This window comes from Lissotriton helveticus, chromosome 5_1, assembly GCF_964261635.1.
Source record: "Lissotriton helveticus chromosome 5_1, aLisHel1.1, whole genome shotgun sequence".
NCBI classification, from domain to species: Eukaryota; Metazoa; Chordata; class Amphibia; order Caudata; family Salamandridae; genus Lissotriton; species Lissotriton helveticus.
In genome coordinates this window covers 346,845,208-346,866,626 of record NC_136065.1, presented here as the reverse complement: position 1 = coordinate 346,866,626, position 21,419 = coordinate 346,845,208, and the positions used below count along the sequence as shown (strand labels likewise).

Sequence of the window (21,419 nt, the reverse complement as noted above, 5' to 3'; positions counted from 1 at the left end):
CTGAAACAGGGATAGGTTATTTTATAACAGACCCCAATATTCTCCTGATGGTCATTTCCTGCACAATAGGTGTAAGCTGTTTGTTGGATTTTGCCCTTGTGTTGATGACCCTTGATCATCAACTAGTTATGTTATGTTATGTTATTTATTTTTTATATAGCGCACAGATGCCGCAGCCAAGTGGCGTCCCGGCGCTTAGGATATGGTAAAACACAACACAGTAACTAATGACCCAAAAAAGGAAGGAACTAGACTGTAGAAAATAGGAAGGTCTTCAAGGCCTTTCTGAAAGAAAGCAGATCAGGGATGGAACGGAGAGGGGCAGGCAAAGAGTTCCAGAGAGCTGCCGCCATGACGGAAAAAGAACGTCCACCCATTCTAGCTCTTTTAAAGCGTGGCACAATGGCGAGATTTAACCCCGAGGATCGAAGGGCTCTGGAAGGTACATAATGACAGATTATCTGCGAAAGAATAGGGGGGGAGGCTAACTTGAGAATTTTAAAAGTTAAACAAAGAGCCTTAAATGTAATCCTTTGCCCAACAGGCAGCCAATGAAGATCTTGAATAGTTCGGCGGGCAGAGACAAACTTCGGAAGGCCGACCAACATCCTGGCCGCCGCATTTTGCACCCTCTGAAGGCGGACTAATTAAGCCTGATTAACGCCCAGAAACAGAGAGCTGGCGTAGTCTAATCTGGCCAGAACCAGAGCTTGGACAATGATCTGTCTGGTGTCCGCATCAAAAAACTTGAAGATGGGTCGAAGGCACTGCAGGGCACCAAAACAAGTACCAGCTACACGTTTAGTATGGGTGGTGAAGGAGAGTTTATCATCCAGTCATACCCCAAGGTTTCTGACTTCGGCCACTGGGGTGGGAACAGGGCCCAATTCAGGTGGCCACCATTGATCACCCCAGAGCCCACTTTCCCTGCCAAAGATAATGACCTCGGTCTTAGAGGCATTAAGTTGGAGTCGATTGTTCCCCATCCAGCCCACCACAGCTTTAAGAGCGGACTGAAAAGTGGGAGCATCCATGTTGGACTCCCCATTGAGTGCCACCGCCAGCTGCGTGTCATCGGCGTATGACACCATGGTGAGACCAAAACTATGGGCGACCTCCGCCAGGGGTTGAACATATAAATTAAATAAGGTAGGGCTAAGGGCCGATCCCTGCGGGACACCCTGAGGAATAGGGCGAGGAGCAGAAACAAAAGGAGGTGTGGACACTTTAAAGGTTCTATCAGTGAGAAAAGATCGAAACCACTCGAGTGCTCTCTCTCCAACTCCGGCCTCCTCCAGGCGGTGTAGAAGGATCTGGTGGGAGACCGTATCAAAGGCGGCACTAAGATCCAATAGGATCAGTGCCGCCGTTTGACCCTGATCCAGCATCTTCCTGATGTGCTCCACCACAACCAGGAGAGCCGTCTCGGTACTATGACCCGCACGGAACCCATTCTGCGAGTCATCCAGTATCTTAGCTTCCTGCAGATGGGATGACAGAATGCGATTAGCATGTGATTCTGCTAATTTAGCTAGCCAGGGGAGCAGGGAGATGGGCCGGTAGTATTCAGATTTGGTGGGATCCAGAGCAGGCTTTTTGAGGATGGGAATGATGGTAGCCTGCTTCCATGCGCTGGGAACACTGCCGGTGTTAAAGGACAGCTCAATAAGACTGTGCATAGCAGGGTAGCAGCACTCAGCTAGTTCCCGGAATTGAATGGGTCTCATGGGGTCGTCCGGAGAACCGGATTTGACTTTTGTCGTCAAGGCTTTGAACTCCTCCAGAGTAGGACTGGGGATGATCAACAATGGTGTAGAGACCTTAGGTACAATAATATTCTCCCCGATAGAAGACTGAGAGAATGACCTGTAAATGGCCTCAACCTTTCCGACGAAAAACGAAGCCAGATCCTCACAATGAGCTAAGGAGGCTACAAGAGTAGTAGATTCGTTCTTTTTACTTGTAAGGTCCTTACATACCCTGAAGATAATCTTTGTGGGATTCGTGCTGTTCTTTATCTCCCGAGAGTAGAAGGCAGCCCTGGCAGAACAGATGGCCCGGTGGTACACTCTAGTGCAGGCCCTGTAGGCCGACTTGAGGTCCACGTCATAAGTTTTGCGCCATGCGCGTTCCGCTTTTTTGCAGGTAGATTTAAGCATTTTAAGGGATTCATCGTACCAAGGACTGGAAGGACTAGATCTGGTCTTACTCCACCTGGCCGGTATCAACGTATCTAAAGAGTGATTTAACCACTCGCAAAAGTTATCGTAGCCAAGAGAGACTTCAATGGGGGGGTGAGGATGGTGTTCCATCAGAAGCTGATGAAAATGCTCAAGATTCAAGTTTCTCCAGGGGCGTTTGAAAAGGACCGGAGTGTTGTTTCTAAGGGGAGGAGTGGAGATGGTAATATGGGTTTCGATCAGATGATGGTCTGTCCAGGCCATGGGTCTAGGTTGGAGCACTAAATATTGGTAGCAAGATTCGTTAAAAAAGGATCTAACAGGTGTCCAACAGTATGAGTCGGTAGTTGCACCAATTGGTTTATTTGAAATGCTTCAAGATCCGCCAACAGGCTGAAAACCGGATTAGAGAGTGGAGCATCCATATGCAGGTTGAGGTCGCCAATAATCGTGAAATTAACTGTTCTCATGACTAAAGAGGAGACCATCTCCAAGAGACTATGACGAAAAGCGCCCTCGGGACCGGGTGGCCTGTAGATTAATAGTCCCGAGAAAGTAAAATGGGGATTCACTGTGATGTTAAAGTGCGCGCTCTCACACCCTGCTATGGTGGTGGGCTTCCAAACACAGGGATAGCAAGTTTTCACCGCAACTGCGATACCACCACCTCTAGCATTACGGTGGAGAGAGTGCATGGTGTATCCCAGAGGGAGGGCTAAATTCATAACAGCCATAGATTGATCGTGCAACCAAGTTTCGGTGAAAAAAAATATATCCGGATTATCATCTGTAATCAGAGAAAATACTTCTTGATGATGGCAAGTCAGGGATCTAACATTCAGGTGAAATATTTTAAGAGTCGTTTGAGTGGCACCGCCTACCACCGAATCTGGCTTGCGGACACAGGGGGGTCTAGTTTGAAGACTTAAAATGGGCTGCGGCTTAGGAATAGTAAAGGAACAGGTGGGACACTGAAAAGGCCCACTTAGAGGGTCCAGGGCGCCATGGGGGCACTCTCTTACCTTAAGGCGCAGTAAACGCAGGGTCGCGGCCGATATCATCCTATGGGAGCCAGAGTCCCCTGCCTTAGCCCTGCCTTAGCGCTGACGGGCGCAGACGGGCAGGACTCTGGCTTGACTCAGGCGCGAGTCAGGCGCTACCGCTACGCGACACCGCTGCGCGATAGAGCGAGCTTTAAGTATCGGCTCACCTGGGCTCCTACGAAGCGCTAGAGCGCTCTAACCAGTGGCACGTTCTGCACTAGCCACTCCCAAGATGGCGACCAGTTGCCAGCTAAAAGGTAGGAAAAACAACAGGTCCGCTCAAAACGCGGTGGGGGCACAATTACAGTGCGAGTATGTGGGCACAGCAACGTATTATTAAAAACAGGGGAAAATGCAATTTAGGTCAAACAAAATACAAAACCGGCAATATTAAAATTATGCAGCGCTAAGCAGTAGGATCACAGCAGCGTAGCGCGCGTGCGTGCTATCACCTTTCCAACATCAAAGCCAGGACTCAGCGAATAAACGCACTAAGACTCTGAATGTCTGGAAAAAACGGAAAGTACTCACACACCTTAAGTAATATCATCACCATAACTACAATGAGGAGTACTCTGCTCAGACCCAGTGGGCTGTGGGTAAGGCTTACATGTAAGGACAATTCACATGGGACTCTGCACTAGCGAGGAAACATGCAATAAAACATCAGAGAATCCTGAGGGTAGACATGCTTAACCAGCAGCAAGATTACTGAGACTCTCCCAAGGCCCCTACTCTGGACAAACAGGCTGCAAACAATTATGAACTGAATGCAATTCATACCACGAGAGCTGAGAAACCTCTATTCCAGATGAGAGCCACACCCTAAAAACAAAGTGAAAAAGTGAGTAGACTCCTTGCCCTCTATTTAAACAGCGAGTAACAAGAGCAGCAATCCTATACATCTATGACACTCACAATAATTTACTCTGTGACCCTAAGGATATTATCAGTGAATTTGCACAATTCTATTATGCATTATACACTTCTGAACCTACATCGGACACCCCTCAACAATAAGGGGCCCATTAGGATGTCGGGCGGACCGTCCGCCGCTTAATATGGTGGCGGTGTCTATTAGACACCGCCAGCCATATTATGATGGGCTTTGGGGAATGCATTGCCGCCACGGAAAGGCATGCGGAGACTCCCTGCGTTGCCGGCCCCCTGGGACTCCCCTCGCATTTCAAAGTGCAACATGGCAGACACCGCGCGGTGCCTGTCATGTTTTGCTTTGAAATGCACAACGTGCATTTTTACCTTTAATGCCGCATGGTAATTAATGGTATTAATGCCACAATGGTAAAAATACAGGATGCGCCCGCCAGTGTGGCGGGCGCATCCTAATGGCCAAGGCGGGACCGCTGCTCCGATGGCGGGCGGTCTCGGTGTGCACGGGGATTGCGGGCTGACAAAGTCCGCCCACCATCCTAATGGACCCCTAAGTCTTCCTGGATCAATTAAAAATTCTGCATCTGACTGAACTGAGAAATCAGTTGAGCAGTGATATTAGAGATGAAGATATCATAGAAGCCATCAAGCAGATGTCTAAAGGGAAAGCTCTTGGAGAAGATGGATTTCCTTTGTAATTCTATAAATTGACAGCACTTCTTCCAGTGCCACTTCTGGGCAGAGTGTTCCGCGAAGCTTACTTGGCACACAGGTTGTATACATCATTCAAAAAGGCATACATTTCTCTTATTGCTAAAATAGGTAAATACCCTCAATACTGTGAATATTGCATCCAATGCCCCCTATTAATAGTGACAAGGAAATCCTAGTGAAGGTCCTGGCCCTTAAGTTAGGAGGAGACCTGCCACTCCAAATCCATCACAGCCTTGTAAGCTTTTGTACCTGGTAGAACTTCCCAGAATCAGTTACATACTCTCTTTCACTTACTCTGGAAAACCAGGAATGATTTCAACGAACATGTAGCTCTCTCCCACGACACGGAGAAAGTGTTTGATAGAGTGGCGCTATCGTTTCCTCCACATACTCAGAGTTGGCTTCGAATTTAAATCTATCACTATACCAACAGCTGCTGTTAACTAATGGGTTTCCATCTTACAAAACACTGATTAGGAGGGGTACAAAGCAAAGATGCCCTCTGTCCCCTTTGCTGTTTCTTCCAGTCTTAGAACCTCTAGCCATCCTTATACAGTGCACCGATGAAATACCAGGACACAGAAACAGACAATCTGAAATTGATGCTATATGCTCATGATATCCTCTTGACTCTCTCAACCCCCAACATTTCCGTACCCATCTACTATGAGTGGTTACAGAATTCTCGAAGTTCTCGGGCTACACAATAAACTGGTCAAAGAGTGAGGACTGCACATTCTCTGGGAGAGTATCCGTTCAAATTGGTTGTGGACAAGGATGAAATACCTAGGCATTTTAATCAGTAGAAATAAACAGAAGATAACCACAGACAATCTTAAACCATTCCAAGAGCAACTGCACAGCGACCTAGTGAAATGGTCTAAATTATAGGAAAGGATCCAAACCATCATAATGATAGATCTGCCGGGGTGTAGCTATGTCTTTGGTATGATACTCTTAGGTGTACCACGTGCTCAACTCCATAGCATTGATGAACAAATCAAATGCTATATTCGGCAAGCTGAAACTCGACTACTAGCTGCATCAAAGCTTCACGCTGCTACACACTCAGGAGGGCTCAAACTGCCAAAGCAGGAACTCTACCATGTGGCCCAGTACCGCTCACAAATAGTGTAGCATCTATGTGACAAAATGAAAACCCTGGACTGGGTAAAGAAAGAACAGAAAAGACAGGGGATGCAATCGCTACTAAAGTAATTTATCAACGTATAAGGACAAAAATTTGAGGAGTAACCCAATTTGATTCTATTAAACTCCATCAAAAGCTGTTTGGACAGCCATAAGACCTTAAAAATGCTCCCCCCACATGCAAGAACCCATTTATCTTAACACTGTTTTCCACCTTGACAGCAAAGGCATTAGCTGGCCCCATCGAGGATTCGCTAGGAGATACACCATACATCCTGTGGTTCTGTCTCGTGCTTCAGGCTTATTGGGATGCGATCTGGACACAGCTGCGACCAACAAATAGCTTAACTCTAACTTCCACTCTCAAACTTGCAAGTGTAAGAGTGGTGAGGCCAGGTTGGGGGGGGATTTGACAGACAACCATGAGGGAAAATTAAATAAATAATTATTTTTCCCTCATCGTGGTCCGTTGAAATCAAACCCCACCCGCCCCCACTACCCCACTGCTCTTACCCGCTCGGGCTGCTGCTGATGATGATGTGCCCGCCTCAAGAAGAGTAGGCTGGACACAACCCTGGCAGTTGCAAAACTATGTACACTGATGACACCCCGACCTTCCAGAAATGGACTGGATCCATGGCAATAACAGCTACTTATGATTGAGTGGTTTACAACGTGAATAATCAAGTACATATTTTTGAAAGGATGTGGTACTCCTGTTTTAAAAAGCATAGGACACTCTTTCCACTAAGATTGTGGGTGTAGAGCAACACCAGAGATAAGAGCTCATAAACTGTCTTATATGTTGAACTGTGAGTGGTGACATGAATCTCTTACTTTTTTTCTCTCCTCCAACAATTTTTATCTCCCTTACTTCCACCCCATTCAAAAGTTATTACGATCTACATTGTTGTAATTAGTACTACAAATATTCATGTACCTTTAACTCCATATCTTTTTGTAGAGGTGCACTGATTAGGGGTAATACGGCAACATTTGTTTTACTTCTGGTTAAAAAGCAAGTTGCAATGGGGGAGAACCAATTAGATTTGGGCAAGTATAGATTCTGTTGCCACTGGTCCTTTCCTGTCGTAGATGTGAGGCGGAATGTGTACAACTTTTCTGTAGTCTTCTTTTTTATCATTTCCTGGGTTAAACCCAGAAAAAAAGACATATATTCGGTATGAATCGGTTCATGCAGGCATCACGTTGCCTTTGAAACTTGAAGTGTGCTTTATCACATTATCTTTTTGTATGTTTCACATACTACAGAAAACACATTTTGATACACCAAGGATATCTGCAAACGTGTTGCAAGTATCAGGAAATGGCGAAGGCTTGTTATCACATGAGAAATCAATTTGAGTTTATCGCAAAGAAAATAGTTCTCTTCCTAAGAAAAGGGTGCATGGTCAGGAAAAAAGTAATTAAATGTACTTGTTTATTTTCATTGGAATACCGAAATTAACTTGGTAGAGAAACAGTTTCTTTGATGTTGACTTTGCAAGTTCTTCCCATATGAAACCAGAGTCCAGGCTCCAACCCTAGGTGGGGATGTTCAATGCTGTGGTTAATGAAGCCGGGTGAGCAGCAAGGTTCCAAGGGGGCATGAAGGAGGACACTGTATTCCCATTGTTGGAAGCCTTGGCAGTATTAGCAGAGAGAGTAGCCATTGGAGGCGTCTGTCAAGTAGGCCCTATTTAGTCAATAGACACCACCCTCAAAGCCCATGGCCACAGTATTTATTCTGCTTCAATACTTGTCCTTCATTACAAATAGCCTTTCTCATTGTGAGCACCCACATTTGTATGAAACTTTGTGCCACTTGATGTTCTTTGTTCACTGAAATTGCTGCTGCGCCTTTAAAGACTGCAGCTTCCTTCTCATCACTGCTTAATTGGTTAAGAATCCAAGTCATGCAGACTATTGTCTGCCCTACATAGTATCTAGATAATGCAAAACTGCTTTGGTGGTACCCATCTGCCTCCAAGACTGCAGCTTACATTGAAGTACCGAAAATTATATTATCACCTCCCAACAATAATCATTACATTACAAAATCCCCTTACCATTACCAATAAGCAGTCGGTCGGCAGTGTAGAAGGTTCAAGCGTTTATTACACAAACACAAACTCTGCCAGAGGAGCTCCTTGCGACCTAACGCACGAGGTCCGCCAAGAAGACTGCTGGCACATTGTCAGCACATCACATATATACAGTTGCGTTGGCATCATCATTGCCTAACATGGAAAAATACAAATTGGTACAGGCTAGTACAGTAATAGGAAAACCCATATAAGGCACACAAAGGGCTCCTGGTTTCGCTCAGGCAGCAAGGTCAGACGGGTGACTCCCTTCTGTCTTCCCAGAGACGGTCCACCCTGCACCCCTCCCGGAATGTGCTTATCGGCCCTTCTTCAGCTAACTACGACCTTGTCGATTCTAACAAGCTGAAACAGCAGTTTCTGCAACAGTTGGTTTCTTTCCCAGGAGCAAGGCTTTAGAGCTAAATGAGAATAGGGCCTGTGCATGCACGATATTAAAGAGGGCCATAATATGGTATTCATATAGCGTAACGTGGTGTGAAGCTAAATTAAAGGAAATACCGCAATACTACTTTTTGTGTGTCTAAAGTGTGGGTTTAGGGACACCATGCTAATCCTAACATATCGATTATCAATACTACGTGATCAGGAATCGATTCTGGTACCTCAAACCCTCCTTTTAGCGTGGTGGAGCTAAACAAAACGACAAACAGCTAATCCTCGAATATTTCTTCATCGATAGCCATCATGTCATGTACCTCCTTCTGCAGCATTTGAGCTTTAATAGAGACAGGGGTTGGAACGCACAGCGTGGTGATACGGGAAGCACAGTAAGAACAGCAGGCTGGACCACACTGCATCAAGACACAGCACGTAAAGATGATGCCAGCTGCACCTCCTAAGATCAACATCAGCTTCCATCCCCACGTGGACAAGAGTCCCCAAAACCAACCTGACAATGACCAGGACCCATTTTCAGTATGCATTTCAGAGGCAATGCGGTGCAGCTTTTGGATGGCTAGATGGACCGAGGGGGCGGAGTCAGGAATATAAACGCAGCAAGAACTGCCGATGACACGGCATGCCCCACCCCGATCAGCTAAGATAACATCTAAAACCATACGATTTTGAAGCGCTACAAGTCTAGTAGCCTGAAGTTCCACGGTGAGGTTTGGTAAAATATCAGTGGTGATATTAATAACATTCTCCACTATTCTAGACAATCTCCTAATTTCCCTACTATTGAAGATAGGCCCCCAGAAGGGTACTGAACCCTTACTAAAATCCGTAAATTGCTGCAAGGAGGTATCTGTTTGATCAACTTCCGTCATATCAAACTGTCTACGTGATCTGCGTAAGAACGCAATATTGGAATGGCTAGAGATCACAGCGGCGGAGCTTGCTACTGCTGTACTTGTTACAGGGGCGGCCGTATTCTCAGGATGGGATCGCATCGGGTATAACTGATGCGTTTTGTGATAATTGGAGGGGGCCACATAAACAGGAGGAAACAGAAAGGATAGATAGCAACGTCCCGCCCAATTCCGTGGTAACCAAGTGTATGCGTGCTCCCCACACACAAAATACACATTGTGTGGGGTAATCAAAGGGGGGCTAATACGTTTCTGCAGTCGATAGGTATAATTGCAAATGCTATTCCCCATTTGTATCCTACCCATCCCTTGCACACAAAATCCTGCAGAAACATTCAAAATCGGGATAGGTACAGTACGATCTTTGGTAACATTTCGTTCAATGAAAAGCTGAAAGTATTGTGTGGCATTAAAATCCTTAAAGTCATACAGTTCATCTTGCAACCAAGTTTTGTTCATTACTGCTAAATACAGCTGTATGCAGCCCTGTGGGTCAACTTTCACCTGATCCCCATTACCCGTTCGATTATAAGCATAGTGTGCTCGAACATAGTCAATAATGATATTATGTTCATTGACATCGAAGTCCCTGCGATGCTCACCCCAATGCCGGTATATTGCCAGAAACAGTTTGTACCAAGCTTCACAACTACCTAAATAAGACAGAGGGCGGGAGAGAAACAGATCATGATTGCGCACTACAGATGGCAGGAGCCCACAAACCCAACAATCCGTAGTGTAAGTAACATTGTGTGTCTGGTGCAGCATTTCTATGAATACATTTTTAGCATATTTCTGGCGATGTCTCTCTTTGTGTGGTGCTAGGGTGAACAGGAAATGTTCGGGGGGTGCAACAGTGGTTGGCAAAAACTTCTGTAACGGGTATTTATGTTCTAAATATACGAACAGACTCATGAACACAGCTACTATAACAGTTATAGTCACAACAAATGCTATTTTGACCTTCGTGGTCCATGTGGAAAACATAGGTTCATAAAAAGGTACATGTCGAGGTGCAATAGGAAACTCTTCTTCTACGATAACGCGACCAAATGGGTACATTGCTAGCTAAAAGTAGGCCTAGCAGTCCGACCTGCCAGAGGGTTCTTCTTTCCTGCGTCCGTCAGAGTCTCACAGGTAGACTCGTATCCCTATTCCAAAGTAGAAGCCGTCTTGCTTAACAGAATCTTCTTTCTGAACAGAGCACAATGATCAAAAGTTCCAGCTCTCAACGGGTTCAGTCCAGTGTCTTGCTCAGCGCCCCAGACCTGTAGTCCAGCAAGCCCTATCTTATGCAATGAAGTCTTTCCCTATCTCCTAACAAGGGGGTCTGAGGCGCCGCGTGCCGGCTTCCTGAGCCGGAAATTGTATCGCTCGTGACCCGGCACTTCAGGGTCAGAAAAGAGCACACCCGGGGCTTTCCGTACTTGTGAGGTTTCGTCTTCTGGGGTACTTGAAACAGAATTCAAAGCTATTGCACGTTCACTTGCAACTTCAGTGGAGACCAAGTCATCTGATCTCGCCGATCCCTCCTGTAGCCTTCGCTCAATCTCGCAGGCGTCAGAAAAGGGCACAAATGCATCAGCTCTTTCAGTTTCCTGTGTCAGAATTCCCCCTGGATGTGACCGCTCACCAGGAAGTGGAAGTGGTAGTCGTTTGAGATGCGAAACATGTATCCAATGCTTGCGTCCATCCACTTTAACCGCCGTCCGGGTGGCCAACAAAATCTGCCGTGGCTCAGACCATCTAGGAGCCAAGCTGGTGTCCCGCTCGAACTTTTTGACCAGGACCCACTGGCCGGGCTGTAAACGATGACCGGGGCCCTATGGCAGCGGCTGCAGTACAGAAGCTACCTGCTGATGAACAGAACGAAGGTCTTTAGTCAAAGCATAAAGATAATTAATCAACATAGGATATTCAATATCTGCAAAAGAACGAGGTCTAGGTACCCCCCACACGTTAGCAGGCCTCCCAAACAGTATCTCATAGGGAGAAAGGCCAGATCGGGAGTGCGGGGTCACACGCAAAGACATAAGGGCTAGGGGTAAAGTGTCAGGCCATCGCAACCCCGTGCTCTCCTGTATTTTTGCCATTTTCAATTTTAAAATGCCATTGTACTTCTCCACAAGCCCTGCTGATTGGGGGTGCCGGGCAGCGTGGAACTTCTGTTTAATGTGTAGACCCTCACAGATATGCTGAACAAGGGCCCCATGGAAATGTCCCCCGTTGTCCGACCAGATCAAGCGAGGCAATCCAAAGCGAGGCACAAACTCCTTCAGGAGGGCCTTTGCAGTTGCCAGAGCTGTGTTTTCCTTGGTAGGGTATGCCTCAACCCATTTACTAAATGCACAGACCACGACCAGTACGTACTTCAAATTGTTGACGCGTTCCATATGAATATAATCCATCTGGAGCACTTCAAAGGGCAATGTAGGTGGTGCAAAATTCCCGCTCAAGACATTCTCTCCCTTTCCTGGATTATGCTGCAAGCAAACCATGCAATATTGGACCAAGCGGACAGCCGTCCGTTGAATATTTGGGTTATTCCAAACTGGATCCAAAAGCCCACAAATACCTTTTGCTCCTATATGTGCGGGTCCGTGTGCCATGGTTACCACGGCCTGTACCAGTGCATTAGGCAGTAGCCACCTTTGTTTGTCGGTCAAATAAATCCAACAATCATTTTCATCCAATCTCCCTACCTCGCGTTCCCATCTCTCTAATTCTGCGGAGGTGGCTTCCTTCTGCAGTATTCTCACACTTTCCATAGTATTATCAAATAGGCCAGAGTCCCCCCCACCCATCTGGCAGAGGAGTTGACATACATGGGTGACATCAGCGACTGTGCTGTCTGCTTGGCCACCTGATCTGCAAAAGCATTGCCTTCCCCCACCTCATCCACAATTGCTTTGTGAGCACTACATTTTATGATAGCTACTTTCTTGGGTAGGGTGAGAGCATCTAACAACCTCAAAACTAGCTGTCCGTTCTGTATCTTCTGACCATGTGAAGTAAGGAAGCCCCTCTCCCTCCACAGCCGCCCAAAACTATGGGCTACACCAAAGGCGTATTGGCTGTTTGTGTAGATATTGACCTCGAGTCCCTCACTCAGCTCACAGGCTCGCAACAAGGCCATAAGTTCAGCAGCTTGAGCTGACCGGTGGGGTACTCGGAGTGTTTCAACAACCGTTTTTAGGGTCGTGATCGCATATGCAGCTGTCGTTGTGCCATCTGTTAGTTTGAAACAAGAACCATCCACATATAGCTCTCCCTGGGGGTGATCTAAGGGTGTGTCCGTGAGGTCAATCCTACCCTTGGTCTCTTCTTCTGTGCGATATATGCAATCATGTAAATCAGTGTCCTGTCCACTCGTAGGGAGCGGTAATAATGTGGCTGGGTTCAGGGTTGCGCATCGAGTAATCGTAATATGTGGTGCAAATAAGGTCAGCTCATACCCAGTAAGACGTGCACTCGTAAGATGCTGCGTTTTTGTTTTATTTAGTAAGGTGTCCACTGCATGCGGCACCATTACAGTCAAATTGGAATTTAAAACGAGTCCTTCTGACTGCCGGATTGCCACTGCCACTGCAGCCGTAGCCCTCAGACAGCTAGGAAGTGCTCTTGCAACATTATCCAATGTCGCTGACAAATAGGCGCACGGTCTTTGCTTACCTCCAAAGGCCTGCGTTAAAACAGACAATGAACAACCGTCGACCTCGTGTACATATAGTACAAAAGGTTTACGATAGTCTGGAGTACCCAGAACAGGAGCGGAGCATAAAGCAGTTTTTAAAGAGTCAAAAGAGAGCTGACATTCATCCGTCCAGGGTAGGGGTTCATGCACATCTTTAGTAGTCAAATGCAACAAGGGTTTAGCCAGAAGTGAAAAATTAGGTATCCATTGGCGACAGTAAGATGTGATGCCAAGAAAAGCGCGGACTTCACGTTGCGTGCAAGGTACAGACATGCTAGAAATGGTGGTAGGTCGTTCAGGTGTTAGTCGTCTACCCTCCTTCGATAAGAGATGACCTAAGTAGGTCACCTCCTGTCGACAGTATTGAAATTTGGATAATGATACCTTGTTCCCCTTAACAGCCAAATGGTGCAACAACTTAATCGTAGCTTCTTTACATCCTTCTTCCGTATCAGACGCAACGAGTAAGTCATCCACATATTGCAAGAGGACGTTGCCTTCCGGCAAGTCCAGGTCATCCAACAGAGCCTTGAGGGCCTGGCTATATATGCTCGGACTTTCAGTATAGCCTTGAGGAGCGCGACAGAAGCGGAAGCTTCGACCAGATATTGAAAATCCGAAGATCTGCCTACTATCAGGATGGATAGGAATGCTAAAGAAAGCATTCTTCAGATCGATGACCGAAAAATACTTTGCAGTCGGAGGGATCATGGTGAGAATTGTAGTGATATCTGTTACCACCGGGTACTGTGGTACCACTATCTTGTTAACAGCTCGTAAATCAATGACAAAACGATAGGCAGCACCTGTCTCCCCACCATCATGGTTCCTCTTCAAAATCGGGAGAATCGGGCTATTGCAAACATTGGCGTTCGTTTCTTCTACTACCCCTTTGTCAATCAGGTCCTGAATGATGTGCAATAAAGCCTGTTCCCCCGCCGGCGCTATTTTGTACTGCGGGGTGCGTGGTAATTTCGCACCTTGTTTCAATGTGATGTGAACTGGGGGAATGTCCAGCTTACCCACATCTGCATCTCCTATAGCCCAAAGGGAAATCGGAATGTCATCGAACTCCGTTGGGAGTCGTTCATTTTTCGTGAAACATTGTTTAACGGGGGCCACAGAGGGACGTATAGTTAAATAGACCCCATCCGCAGAACAATGTATAGTTGCATTCAATCTCTTCAGCATATCCAATCCTAACAAATTTTCCCCACAATTCGAAGTCAATAATAGAGGAGTGTCAATGGTGGCTGGACCGATCGTGAAAGGGAGAGGTTTGGAGATGGGGCTTACGACTGGGACTCCGGAGAAACCCACCGAAACATTATTTTGCCCGGACAGAGCCGCCCCTGGAACCAATGATCGAGCAACGGAACTGTTCATTGCTCCTGTGTCAATTAGAAAATCCTCAGAGGTCCCCAATACTTCCCCTTTCACATAAGGTCCCCTTTGATTGACCGGAATTGACACTTGGCCCCCGCTCTGTCCCTGGCTGTCCTATGCTGGGGCGTATACATCGTTATTCCCCTCTGCATAGTCGCCATGGTAGTACTGTCTATGCTGGGGATCATCGAAATGATTTTTTTCCAACTTGCCTGTCCGGTCGTCTCTGTGCATATCACCTCGGTCGGGGCCCCCTCGTCCTCTACCTCGTCCCCGAATCGTTCCGTTCTGGGCGGCCAAGTACGGACACTGTGCTTTCCAGTGTCCCTCCTCTCTACAATAGGAACACTGGTTGATGCCTATTGACGGGGCTCCTCCCGAACCCCTTCCTGTCCCCGCCCCTCTCGTCATTGGGCCCCGACTACCTCTACCCCCTCCTTGCCCTCGAACCACTTGCTGTAACAGTACTCGAGTCTTCAGATCCTTAGCTTTCTTATCCACTTTATCTTTATTTTCATTTTCTCTATGTTCATAATACTGGGCCATGCTTAGGATTACAGACGGGGAAGAGGTAGTCCAGGTACTCTCTGCCGCCTCCAATCGTGCTGAAATTTCCGGGGCCAGGTTCGTAACGAACCTGTTAACGAACAACCTCGTGCCCCCTTCTGTTGCCAAATCTTGCCCGCTAAAATCAATGAAAACTTCTTCGAACCTGGTAAAGAAGTCGGACACACTTTCGTCCTTCTTCTGTCTACAGGCGGACAGTTTGTCCCAGTCAACTTTCCGGGGTGGGATTAAGGTATGCATAAAAGTAATTATTTTTGCTGGAAGAGAAGTTATTTCCGCTCTTGGTTTGTCCCCTGGTTTGCGATACTGGTCCCAGCCCCTTAGCTCCTCCCATGTGCCACCTAGCTCAACATGACTAGAATCGTGCACCTGTCGCCATATATCCACCGGTACTAGTAGTCCAAAGAACAATTCAACATCGGCTAAAGTCATTACAGCGGAAGCGGCTGCCTCAGTCAGTTCTTTGTAATATGCAGTAGGATTCTTTCGGGGATCTGGCAGTTGGGATTTCAGCGCTAATACCTCACTTCTCTTCCATGGAGTATAAACCCACTGTTCCTGAAACCTAGCCGCTACTCCTTGCCGTATGACTGCCTGATTATCATCTCGTTGCTCGGGGATCTCGGGATGATAGATGGGATGCACCTCTCGCATAGGGTGCTGCGTAGTCCACTGCGGACTCTTCAAGAATAATCGTTTTCGATATTGAACCAAAGTGTCTACATTCTTAAATACTTCCTCCGGTGCTAGACTAAATTTATGAGCCCAATCCCTGATAGTATACAGGATCTGAGGGCCGTCCCATCCCTGAAACTTGTTTCCCAAGACCAAATAAGTGAATTAGACATCTGGTAAAGCACATGTTGTTGCATGACCGGTTCTAAATCCTTCACCGTACTCCATATGTCAGCCGTAGTGTACACGTCATTCCGTATCCACTTAACTGCCTGATCTTCTAATGCTTCCTTTTCGCCATATCCCACAGATGATCTAGTGAACAACCGCTTGCTGTCTAGTCCCCCAACAGCCCCCCTCGGGGTCTGTTCAGACCCGTCAGGTGCGATGCAAACCTGGGGGAAGGTTTCTCCGGCGTTGGGAAACTCCATTGCAACTGAGGGGATGTGAGTGTTGGTGCAGAATCGGGGATAAGCGTAACCAAAGCCCCTCCATGAGGAGAGGAAACACCGTTATTCCGCCCTAGAGTGACGGAGCCCTGTTCCTCTGGTGCAGATGCCCGTGACCTAGCTTCGGGCTGGACAGGTATTGCGGGATGTACACGCTCCGGGGCATATGGCGGGGGAGACCTCGCGTCTAACAATTCCTCTATCTCATCCTCCATTCCCCCTCTAGCTACATAACATTGGTCTACTTGAAGCCTAAATTGTCTATCTGCAATTTCGATATTTCGTTCTGTCTTGTTTTTGTCATACGCGATGGCCTTCTGAGTGATAGTCTGTCCCTGCTCTATCTTCATTAATTTTTCAGATCGAATGCGTCTTCTTTTTGCTTCTTTCTGCCATTTGTTAAGGGTGTCGAACATCGATTGTCGACTGCGCTTAACAAAAAGGCGTTCTTGTAAATACTGAATCTTCTTTTCGTCGAAAGACCCAGTTTTCGGCCATTGTAATTCTACATTGTCCTTAGTGTATTTGTTCCACAAGGAGTTAAAAATAAGGGGGCCAATACCATGCTTACAATACATATCGTGACTAGGCATCCCCTCCGGGGGGGTCGGCTGACTCTCGTCTAACCTCCCTTCGTCACTACGGACACAACCAAAGCACAACTTGCTAAGGCACGGCATATTGGATTATCTCGTTTTTGGCTGAAAAGGAATTTTTCCGTTAGTACAAATTCAACAAAATTAAATATCACGTCATCATTGTGCTTTCATTCTCATGGCCATGTCATCAATCATTCTCCCATCCGTCTTTCATTGGAAATCTTACAAAGAATATGAACGTAAAACGTAACACATAAATTCCAACAGTTGCAATCAAAAAAGTGGAGCCCGTCGGCTCCCACTTGTGGAGAACTCTTCTGCTACTATTCAAAAGGCTGCAAAGAACACTTCCAACAACAGTCTCGTCCTCAGACTGCCTAAAGATAGTCACACAGGTTTTAAACCACAGACCGGTCTACAGGCCATCCGACAGCATTCATGGTTCACTTCCCGAACTATTCTGGCTGAGCCCGCATTTAAGCGCCGCTCCAGATTTGTCCGGGTGCTACCCAATCTCAACCATCGGCTTTCCCGAGAACAGTCCGGCCGAGCAGGAACCGCAGTTCCCCTAGGCGTGTAATCCGTATCTTTAGTATACCCAGAGCGTCCGCACGTGCAGTTCCACACTGCCCCCGTCGGACCCCTGCCCAAATTCTCTCTGTGACAACTAATGACCCAAATGCAAATTCAGAGTTCCTCCGTGACCATAGGCCACCAAATGCTTAAATTCCGCTATCCAGATCTGTATATGCAATTCAACATACAACGAGACACAACACTCACCTGGTGCACGCAGGTCTGCCAGAACGTTCTCCACTGCCGACGTTTGTTAGTACCAACGCTGCAGGTTCTCGGGTCGCACCCGAAGGACTCCGGCGTGGGGCTACTAGCAGCTGAGGCCCTCCGGACCGGGAGGGCAGAGCAAAACCCCGAATTCTTATGTATCAGGTCTGCAACCCCCCCAATCGAGAGCACCCCTTTCAACGTCACCTGTGTTTACACAGGGACGACCCCAACGCGGAGTCCCGGCGGAGTCGCCAACTGAAGTACCGAAAATTATATTATCACCTCCCAACAATAATCATTACATTACAAAATCCCCTTACCATTACCAATAAGCAGTCGGTCGGCAGTGTAGAAGGTTCAAGCGTTTATTACACAAACACAAACTCTGCCAGAGGAGCTCCTTGCGACCTAACCCACGAGGTCCGCCAAGAAGACTGCTGGCACATTGTCAGCACATCACATATATACAGTTGCGTTGGCATCATCATTGCCTAACATGGAAAAATACAAATTGGTACAGGCTAGTACAGTAATAGGAAAACCCATATAAGGCACACAAAGGGCTCCTGGTTTCGCTCAGGCAGCAAGGTCAGACGGGTGACTCCCTTCTGTCTTCCCAGAGACGGTCCACCCTGCACCCCTCCCGGAATGTGCTTATCGGCCCTTCTTCAGCTAACTACGACCTTGTCGATTCAAACAAGCTGAAACAGCAATTTCTGCAACAGTTGGTTTCTTTCCCAGGAGCAAGGCTTTAGAGCTAAATGAGAATAGGGCCTGTGCATGCACGATATTAAAGAGGGCCATAATATGGCATTCATATAGCGTAACGTGGTGTGAAGCTAAATTAAAGTAAATACCGCAATACTACTTTTTGCGTGTCTAAAGTGTGGGTTTAGGGACACCATGCTAATCCTAACATATCGATTATCAATACTACGTGATCAGGAATCGATTCTGGTACCTCAACATCACCTTTTAGAGAAAAGCACCAGGAAGGTTGATGCAGCTAATACATGACCATTTATTGATTCTGTTCCATCAGTGACTCTATACCAATAGTATTAGCAACTTCAAACAGTTTTCTGATAGAACAGAAGTCAATAGAATGGCTTCAAAAGTTCGCTGTTTTATTTTTTACCCATTTGTTAATTCAGAAGATTTGTTTGCTCTGAAGTAATTTTCTATCTCTTTAGATTGGTTGGTTGCCCACCTTGGTCCCTTGTTTGATACCTATTTTTTGTCCTTCTGCTCTCTATTATTAATTGTTTTCCTTCTTTGCACATTGCAACCACACTATGCCAATGCCTGTTGGCCAACAGCACTGTGGCTTCCTCTTCAGCCTAGAACTGGAACTCCCATTCTGACACCAGGCAGGGACCAGAGAGGAGGGATTCCCTGCTTGCTCTGATGGTCACTCTCAACATTTACAACACACCTAACAATGAACACGAGAGACCCAGCCAACCTATAGATTTTTTTTGTCTACAAGTATAGGTTTTGTCAAAAGAGCATATCAAGGCCTGCCAGGAAGCCAGTGTACCACAGTTTAAAAGCACCTGAAATTAGAAAACACCATCAAATACCAATTAATTCCTGATACAATTGAATGTACATAACTCCATTCCTATTCTTGTTTAGGCCTGTTATAAAATGAAAACCTTTGAACAGTCTTGCAGATTTCCCTGAATAGGAGCATATACAGTAAAGACATAAAAGGTAACCAGAAATCTTCACAGCTTATGGTACCATTGTTGAATATCTTGTGTTCTGTGAAATACTCACCAGTTGTTCATGTAGCAGTTAAAAAATGAATTCATTTCTGGATCTTCCTCAAGGCCTCCTAATGCAATTTTTTTCACACAGTTGCCTCTTTAGCTACATAAATATATGCAGGAATGATGACCAAGAGGTTTAGCTAAAAAGAGTCCATGATAGCCAAACATGTTTAACTTGTGTAAAACGAGCCAAGTCCTGGTGTAAACCTTTAAGAGAACTGTAACCAAAATATACCTTGAAATCTACCAGGCACCTTACTTATGTTGAAAAAAAAACTTGAGCTCAACAGGTGTCTCTCTCTATCTCCTCATTTGCACTTCTGTGGTCACGTTGACCTTCTGTAACTAAATCCTACTATTATTTCTCTGGCAAGGACACGCAAGGTGGTTTTGTGTCTATTAGCAGGCATCGCCTCACCTCTAATCCAGCAAGTCTTGAATTGCCAACCTTGTCCCGCCTGAAGATAGGGGCTGTCTCAAACATTATCATAGATACCAAATAAGTATCCTATTACTCAGTATGTTTGTGCCACATTCATATTGCAGGGTTGCTTTACTGCGATAATCAGGCTTGCTGTGTAAATACCTGGATTAATGTTTAACGTAACCGGAGTAATACAAAATGTCAACGTGATTCTCTTTCACAGTGGCTTCGAATGTATCAGCTATCCCATGATGCCTGCTAGGGTTAGAAGCCGAGAACCCACAGCTGAGGACCGCGTTAATAGTCAATCTTCGTTGACAATGGTTCCTAAACCAAATGCTCCAATGGAAACAAAGGCCGATTCAATATCGAACATCCTCCAGGAATCAGAACGTGATCCCTTTTCCACGGATGGTGAGTTGACGTAACCAGATAGACTTAGGATTTGCATTTCTTTGCATTGCTCACGTTATCCCTTTATTCCTTGACAAATATACAGAACGTTTTAATGTCTCAAATATTGTGTTACCTCCATCATTACTGTAAAAATCTTCCTCATGTTTTGCCATTGTGTATATTTTAGTCCATTCCAGATTTACATTTTTAAATCCCTAGAAACATGATACTTGGCAGATGAGGTGCACCATCGGTATTACCTGGAATACTTTCAGAGTGAGCTGTATAGAAAGGGCTGTAACTGATTGGTTGGTCAATCCCCCAACGAAGAAACATGATTTTGTAATTTGGGAAAGCTTGTAGAAGGCAGTAGTTATTTTAGCAGTGATTAAATAAACGTCTGAGTAGAGGGGATTGGTACATTTTCCTTGTATGAAGATCCCACCCTAACAGAGATTGATGAGGGAAGACTGAATGGAAGGCGTGCTCAGTAATGGTACACTGTAAATGGAAAGGAGCGAGGAGGACCTATTCTACGGGGGAGAGAATGTGAATAGACTTGCACTACAGAGTAGGAAGTGTGCGAGGACAAATTCTACAGAGGTGGGAACTGTAGGAACCCCACTACAGAAGAGCAAATCTTGAAGGAGCTACACCACAGAGGAGGGAGTGTGGAGGGACCTCCTCAATGAAGAAGAGCGCATGTAAAGACCTACACTATAGAGAAGATTTTGTGGAAGGCCAAACACTAGAGGAGGAGGCATGGAGAAACCTGCACTACAGAAGAGGGATTGTGGGAGGGCACACCCTATAGAGGAGGGAGTGTGGAAGGATCTATTATAGAAAATTTGGAAGGACCCATCCTGCAGTGGAGGGAGTGTGGAAGCATCTTCTGTGCAGAGGTGTGTTGAAGGACGAATAGGGTATTTGGTGGACTTACACTACAGAGGGGGATTACACAAGAGTGTGTAAAGACATCTGCTACAGAAGGAGGTGTGGAATGACAAATACTACAGAGGAGGGAGCATGGAGCAACTCACACTGCAGAAGAGGGAATGTGAAAGGACAGGAATTACAGAGGAGGGGTGAGGATTGTACCTGTACTATACTAGAAGTAATGTGGAATGGCCTAGACTACAGAAAAGGAACTGAGGCAGGTTGTCCCAGGCAGAACTCTGCAAAGCACAGAGAGAGTGCCTTACTCTTCAAGACCTACATCCTAGGGTGATAGGCCGAAGCCCAGGCAGCTGGCGACACTTCTGGCGATCACCCC

The 21,419-nt window shown here is 46.3% G+C and overlaps 1 protein-coding gene across 1 annotated transcript in view; it reads left to right on the top strand.

The window, feature by feature from the left end:
- Positions 1-21,419, top strand: part of MORN1 (MORN repeat containing 1) — a 1,183,152-nt gene that overhangs the window by 464,036 nt on the left and 697,697 nt on the right. The window contains exon 10 of the mRNA XM_078640924.1: positions 19,974-20,164. Within this exon, the coding sequence (XP_078497050.1) occupies positions 19,974-20,164 (191 nt within the window). The remainder of the gene's footprint in view (positions 1-19,973; positions 20,165-21,419) is intronic.